The 7,307-nt window shown below is 39.9% G+C and overlaps 2 protein-coding genes and 1 non-coding gene across 4 annotated transcripts in view; 2 read left to right on the forward strand and 1 right to left on the reverse strand.

The window, feature by feature from the left end:
- Positions 1 to 1,934, reverse strand: part of pdca (phosducin a) — a 65,781-nt gene extending 63,847 nt beyond the window's left edge. The window contains exon 1 of the mRNA XM_027283760.1: positions 1,841 to 1,934. The gene's annotated coding sequence lies outside the window, so the exon portion shown is untranslated. The remainder of the gene's footprint in view (positions 1 to 1,840) is intronic.
- Positions 934 to 1,005, forward strand: trnag-ucc (transfer RNA glycine (anticodon UCC)). Its single transcript has one exon. It is a non-coding gene; the product is annotated as a tRNA-Gly (tRNA).
- Positions 1,935 to 1,953: 19 nt separating the features above from the next.
- Positions 1,954 to 6,846, forward strand: rab36 (RAB36, member RAS oncogene family). 2 transcript variants are annotated; one of them, XM_027283758.1, is made up of 11 exons: positions 1,954 to 2,062; positions 3,605 to 3,688; positions 4,222 to 4,313; positions 4,410 to 4,484; positions 5,125 to 5,226; positions 5,320 to 5,384; positions 5,479 to 5,530; positions 6,152 to 6,233; positions 6,316 to 6,406; positions 6,491 to 6,604; positions 6,688 to 6,846. In XM_027283758.1, the coding sequence occupies exons 2-11, from the start codon at positions 3,611 to 3,613 to the stop codon at positions 6,747 to 6,749; spliced, it is 813 nt and encodes a 270-aa protein (XP_027139559.1). In that variant the 5' UTR covers positions 1,954 to 2,062; positions 3,605 to 3,610; the 3' UTR covers positions 6,750 to 6,846. The 2 variants fall into 2 exon arrangements, with proteins under 2 accessions (XP_027139559.1, XP_010745278.2); XM_010746976.3 differs by lacking the exon at positions 1,954 to 2,062 and adding an exon at positions 2,742 to 2,924.
- Positions 6,847 to 7,307: the final 461 nt, after the last annotated feature.

Below are 7,307 nucleotides of genomic sequence, written 5' to 3' on the forward strand. Positions count from 1 at the left end.
AGTGTATGTGGACCACCCCCAGGGGGCACAGTTGCAGGCCTTTTCCAAATCTGCAGAGCACATGTAGATTGGATGGCCAAACTCCCATAACTGCCCCAGCAAGGGTGAAGGGCCGGTTCACTGTTCCACGGCCAGGACGAAATTTGCGTTGCTCCTCCTGAATCTGAATCTGAATGAACCAACTTTCAGACACCCTGGAATAAACTTCCCCAGGGAGGCTGAACAGTGTGATACCTCAATAATCCGAGCACACCATCCTAATCTGCCACTCCACAGGTACTGTATCCAACAGGCCGACAATGTCCAAAGCCTTCAGCATCTCAAGGGAAATCTCATCCACACCTGGCTTGGCCTACCTTGGTGACCTCAGAGATATGGGTGAGGTTGCTCTGAGTCCTCAGACTGCAGGAAAACTTTTGCCATTTTCCGCACAGCCAAACAATGAAAGAGCAGGTCGCTGCTGGCATTTTCTCTATAGTAGTCCATTCACAGCTGATGTGGAAAGCGCACCATCAAACAGCTTTTCACAGAAAATGGGGTATTTTAATAACTTTATTTGGTCATAATTTGTCTGTAGCTTATTTAGATTTTTAAAAAATCATGAAAAAATCGTATCGGGAACAAAAAATCCTGACTCGAATCAAGTCGTGGGTTGAATGTATCGTTACATGCCGTTACATCGACGTTTTGATGTATAATTGACTTTATCTAAAGACCTTTAACTGTAAGCTGGTGAACAAGAACACGTGTGTTGGAGTGACAGTTGTCACATTCACTGACTAAAGACAAACAGCTGTTTCCGCCCGGTTTCGAACCGGGGACCTTTCCGGATGTATATAGTGCGTTACTTCACCTTCAGCTGGTGACCTGAAACTCTAATGGCCCCTTGAATGATGCAATGATTTAAAGGGTCATGCATGACACTGTATACAAGCGTTGGTGGTATAGTGGTTAGCATAGCTGCCTTCCAAGCAGTTGACCCGGGTTCGATTCCCGGCCAACGCATATCTTTAACATTTTCTGTACTCTAACTGTAATCAAAAAGGTTAGTGGTCTTTTTTTGTTAACCCACAGTGCATTTACATAATTAGAGTTTCACAGCAGAACGTATAGAGAGCACTAGGTTATGCTACCCCTAGGGGTACGCGGAGGTACTGCAGGGGGTACGCAGCGCATGGGGAGATTTTTTTTTTTTTTTGAAGGCGTTACAAAAACTGAGAGAGAGAGAGAGAGAGAGAGAAAGAGAGAGAGAAATGTTACCTGCTGTATTTTGAAGGTTATTTTGATTTAGTATTCAAGCTATTTTGGCCAATTATTTTTATTCCAAGAAAACATATTCTTTATTCTTATGTTGCATTAAGTTGTTGCTAAAAAAGAAGGAGAGAGAGCCTGACAAGTTTATGTTCAGTTTAAGAAGATTAAATAAAATGATTTTCATCTATAACCGCTGTGTTATGCTCTATTTTTTTGAAATTTTCAACGCATATATGTGTGAGGGGTACTCCTGAAGTGACAAGAAGGCTCAGGGGGTACTCAAGCCAAAAAAGGTTGGGAAACACTGATTTACAGCATGAATACCTATCACGTGCGAGTTAGAAAGACACGCGCAACAAACACACGCACACACACATTAATGGGGGGGGGGGGCTAATTAAATTTTCAACAATTGAAACAGATTAATAACAACCACTTTCAGAGCCCACTAAATTAGATAGTTATAGGTCAAGTTCTTCTAACAGTGTGGCGGACACTTTAAAACTTACCGTAGGTTAGCCGCCATGCTGTCAGTTAGCTAGCATGATGCATTAATATTAGCTACGTTCAGCAGCTAGCGTCTTACCTGTGTCGTCTTCTTTCCCAAATTCTGGAGATGTCCCGATGTCAAACTCACGAAAATTTCTCTTAACACAACTTACTGCTAATTTATACTAAAATGCACCGACTACAACCCGTTCAGACAAAGTTTATCCGCTTCTTCACGGTAAATTTCCTCGACACGCGCACGAGATAACTTAATGGCGCAGTTCGCCCGGTGGAACGCCCAGCCGACACGTGACCCGAGGTACGTTCAAGTACAACTTAAACAGGTGTAATTATGAGTATTAATTAAATGAGGTACTGTATGCCGTTGCTCCGTTATTTTCACTAAACTGAAGGGCAGATAAACACCTGTCTTCTACCTATCCTAGATTCCTCACACTTTGTTATCATATGAACAAATATGTTTTTTTTTTTTTTTTTTACAATTTATACCATTCTATATATTTTACAAACGACATCTTATTCACTGACAAAAAGAAAACGTGAAAATAAACATTAACTTGTTAAGGTTGGAAATAATTTAAAATTAGAAACGCCGAAATAAATGGTGGAAGTAATTTTGGAAAACTCTTATTACTCTTATAACTCAAAGTCAGATTGTTAACATAAAAAATAAAATGCTTAATTTCACTGAGGATTTTTAACAGGACTACTAACTTTTTTGCTTTTGTTTTATACATTTTAGAGAAAGATACTCACACCACAAGATGGAGCAAGTGGACTACTTTTATTTTCAAATATGACCTTGTATAGGCCTGATATAGTAAGCAGAAATACAGAAGTTAGCAGCTGCTGCTTCATGTTTATCATGTTTTGTGCAATACTGTAATGATTGCATTAATGCACATTAATAGTCTAATTATTGTAGTGAATAGGTCGCTTGTGATCACAAACAGCTAAAATAAATCTATGTATCATCATTTAATATGTATTTTATGGGACCCTGTGACGCCCCCCACGTACAGTCCAATTATCACGTGACACAGACAGGGGTATGGTTGTCATGGAAACGAGCTCCTCATCAAACAGTGTCCGGACTTGTAACTGCAGCAGGCGACACAGCCAGAGTAACTGAGGCGATATTTAACGCCATTTCGTCTGTGGTGAGTACCCGCCGTTCACAGGCTGTAGTGGGTAGAAACTCGGAGTAACAGAGCGCCATTTTAAACAGAACAGGCCGTGAAATAATAGGCAGCGGTGTTGGTTGTGCTATCTGCGGTCAGTGTCACGCTACAGTCAACACAACGTGACAGCTATTCCGCTCCAAGCCTTCAAACTAAAACCGCTTTTCTTTCTTACTGTGTAAGCTGCCATAGTGTAGCTTTGGCGACAGGGGGAGCACATAAAAATGCAAAATATAAATGATAAATAAGAAATGTACGTAAAGGGTGTGAATATATTCTCACATTGTTTTTATTTGACGTTTCTTTGCTTTTATTTTAAAAGGCAAAGCCACCTTACTTCCGGTCTTTTATCAGCTAACTTTACAGTGCAGCAGCCGCACGAGCATCCTCTAAAACTAAATACGCGTTTTTGAATGAGCCAACCAGTCCTAAACACTGACACTGACAGATGTCACTAATGAACACTAGTAGCCATCTTTGTCTGTCTGTCATTGTACATGCTGTATGTGGATGGTGATGAAAATCAGAATTCTGCTCTGAGCGCTGTATTTGCTTCAGATAACATGTGACCTTAGTAAAACACACATGCTGAAGGAGTGCTTGGTATTAGACTGAATTAGATGAAACTAACTCCTGTCCTGTTACACATTCCCTCACAGGTTATCATGCAGGATAAGAGGAATGAGATGATGCCGTTCCCACCACCCATCAGCAGAGACAGGGTCATCTGTGAATTTCCAAAGGTACACCCTATTTTTGTTTTGCTCCACTTTAAACCAGGTCCAGGAAAACCCCCTGTCTTTACTGTGAGATGGCTGTGTGTAAAATGGAAGGAGCGCCAGTCTAGAGCATGCTACATTTATTGGAAACGTGTGACTTCTACCTAACATTCTCAGATAGTTAAATCAGTGTCAGATCGCAGCACTCTGGGTAATTATGGGCTGTTACAGTCAGCTACCCGATCAGAGTCAACATGTCCTTCTGCCCTCTGAATGCCTTCTTCTCTCAAATAATCCGGCACTTTATCTGGACAGGAATCTATAATGTCTGATGTGAATGAATGTGAGAATCCTGCTGGTGGTTCAGCCCAATCCACATGCCAGTATCAGGATAGTTCTACAATAACTTTGATTCAATGTCTAAAATGGTTTTGCATACAGTATATAATCAGAAATTCTGTCTTAGTTTCTTGTTTTTTTAGCTTTTAAGAGAGTTTAGTAGTCACTGTCTTTTGTTCAGAATAAATGTCAGTACTGCATGGTCTTGTTCTTTTCAGTGCTACACGCCTGTGGCCTCTCTACATCTAAAGAAAGACTGGGACAGTCAGGCTAAAGCAGCCTGTAAAGACAGAGCTGCCAGACATCAGCCGTGAGTCTCCCACTATTGGGTTGATGCATCATTAATGTCACATCAGAATATTTACATTTCACTGATGTAAAAAAAAAAAAAAATCTTCTTTTGAAGGTGGGACCGACAAAAAATGTCAAAAGTGGTGGTTGTTGGAGATCTTAATGTGGGGAAGACCTGCCTCATTAACAGGTACCTTATCAATAAGTATAAAATTAAGACATAACCTATATAACCAGGATCATTTGGCATCATTATGATCCCTTATTATAGCCTAAGTCACCCGCAACCCTTCATTACAGGTTACATAAGTCTATAGGTCCGGGGTTCCCAACCCGCGGACCGGGGTCCGGATCCGGACCGGATCGCCATATCATCCGGACCCGAGATTAATTGTAGAATTTTTTTTTTTTTTTGACAGGCGCGTCTATTTCATTCCGTAACCTATCCAAGCACTGCACTGTGCAAGCACTGTGCAACCAATCGTGTGAGAGTCATACTACCCATGTGATTCTATCTAGCCAATGAAATCGCCACATTGAATTCAGAGCGAGGTGCTACGAGTGAGTCTCTGTACGAGCACAGTCACAGCGCTTCTTCTGCTTTCATATCAAGCTAATCATCTTGCAAACAATAAGATTTATCTTGTGAGTTGTTTCAAGGGTCTTGACCCTAAGGTTGGAAAACCTGATATAGGTCATAATACTGTAATCCACTGTAACAACATAAAATCATAATAAAATATAATGTATGCTAAGATATTTATGTAGACATTTTTATCTGTTGCAGTAAGTCTGAATTTGTAACCTGAAAAGCTCATGCTGTTTTTTAGGTTTTGTAAAGATGTATTTGAAAGAGACTACAAGGCCACCATAGGTGTGGACTTTGAGATCGAGAGGTTTGAGATATCTGGAGTACCTTTCTCTCTTCAGATGTGAGTAGATTGATTTTAAATAAGTTATCCTGCATACATGTAACTTTAGAGTAGCGTGTGTTTTTGACAGTCATGTTTACTTCATTTTAACAGATGGGATACAGCTGGACAGGAAAAATTCAAGTGCATTGCGTCTGCATACTACAGAGGAGCTCAGGGTGAGAAGGTGTTGTAATGACCCTTTAAAAATATGGTTATATGTTTTATGCTCTGTGAGCCCATTTTATTATTTGTCTTGTTCATCTTTTCCAGTCATTATCACAGTCTTTGACATGGCAGACATTAAGTCCCTTGATCATACACGGTAGGTCTACTACTAACATTATCATTGTACAGTTGTGGAAAGTCTACATTTATTTAATATTCTAGCACTGTGGGATCACCATGTTGAATCTACGTTACACTACCAAACTACAAACTGCAACAGCACTATCATCTTTATAGTTTGATCATTCTGATCAACAAGGTGATAGATAACATTCAGTCAGTGTTTACAGCTTGTTTCTGCTGCACCCAAGTGACCAAAAAACCTCAGTTACAGAACAACCTGTCCTTACATACAACGTTTCCTAGTCACAGTCTGCTGACACTGCACATCAACAAACAAACAACAGCTGCCACGCTGTAATGTAGTTATCTAGCTACTTACAGTAAAGAGGCAGTAAACTAAATCTTTTAAGATGTCTAGGTGCGATATCTTGTATAACTCTATTAATCTTGTATAACTCCATGTGCCCATTGCATTTTAATCAGACTGAATGTCAATATCATCTATAGAAAACCTTTTTATCAATTAATAATAATAATTAATATATTAATAATGAATTAATTTGTATATAAATGGAAAAATCCAAATATTCTAAAATTAACTTCAGGAGTGTGTGTTGCACTGTCAGATAATGTAAGATTTTTTTCATTTTCATAGCCAATGGTTGGAGGAGGCCATGAGAGAAAATGAGCCTGACTCCTGTTTCATCTTCTTGGTTGGCACAAAGAGTGACCTGCTGGTGAGTATATTACTTATCTTACATTCATGTATATTTTCACGTGCACAATTTTCTTTTACTACCCAACTGTCTGCTTCTTAAGCCCTCAGAGGAAAGACAGAGGACAGAAAAAGATGCCCTCAGGATAGCAACAGAAATGCACGCAGAGTTTTGGGCTGTTTCAGCTAAAACAGGTCAATCCAAGAGCTCTCAACATAAATATGATTCTGGACAATCCAGAAAGCCACTGTAAGAAACTGTTTACTTCTTATTTTCAGGTGAGAACGTGCAGGGATTCTTCTTCAGGGTGGCAGCTTTGGCCTTTGAGAAGTGTATACTGGAGGACATGGAGAATGGAGTCCCTGCTAGCATCGGACGTGGAGCTAGTATCAGTAAGTAAAGACTCAACTCCTCACAAGATTTTGATGATGAAAACATTGAGGGTATACAAACAGAAAAATGTTTGTCTTCACAGAATCAGATCGTGCCAACCTGGAGGAGGCGCCAACCCAGGACACGAAGAGAAGCTGCTGCTGATGAAAAGAGGAACTCTCAGAGTGAGCTGTTAGAGAGCACAACCACACAGGCTCTGTGCCTGAGCTTCAGCTGAATAAATGAAAGTGACTGACCATGATCCGCCAGACTGAAATGTGCCTTAGGACATGTTCCATTAGGTCTCCTGAGTCATCAAAACTGCCATGTATTTGCAAAAAGTTTAACCAGTACGTGTTCCTGGAAGCCGGCTGTTATTGGATTGAATATGAATATATATTTTTCCAGGTGGAACTCTCAAAAACATTTAGACCATTGGGAACCCAAGATAACACACTATGTGATGGCAATAACACATGTGATCATTACAATCAGTTCAGTTTATCTTGTAGTACTGTTCAGCTCTGTAATATCTGTAAAATACAAATTCCATTATATCATTTCAGACAGACTGATTGGAGACAGGACAACATTGCCCCCCACTTTGTATGGACGATTTGTTTAGCTCCTGTCATAGTGTTTTGCTTTATTACACAGTATTGATATGGAATATGTCTCACCCATCATTGTGGGTTGTATAGAGATAAATGTTTAATTAAAGTT

The sequence above is a fragment of the Larimichthys crocea genome, chromosome X (assembly GCF_000972845.2).
Source record: "Larimichthys crocea isolate SSNF chromosome X, L_crocea_2.0, whole genome shotgun sequence".
In the NCBI taxonomy this organism is placed as follows: Eukaryota; Metazoa; Chordata; class Actinopteri; family Sciaenidae; genus Larimichthys; species Larimichthys crocea.

Excerpts from the sequence above, each read along its gene's own strand:
- rab36 (XM_010746976.3), top strand. The coding sequence starts at position 2,748 with ATGTATTTTATGGGACCCTGTGACGCCCCCCACGTACAGTCCAATTAT. Across the intron at positions 4,314-4,409 it reads AGAGCTGCCAGACATCAGCC|GTGGGACCGACAAAAAATGT; the intron begins GTGAGTCTCCCA and ends CTTCTTTTGAAG. Across the intron at positions 5,531-6,151 it reads AAGTCCCTTGATCATACACG|CCAATGGTTGGAGGAGGCCA; the intron begins GTAGGTCTACTA and ends TCATTTTCATAG.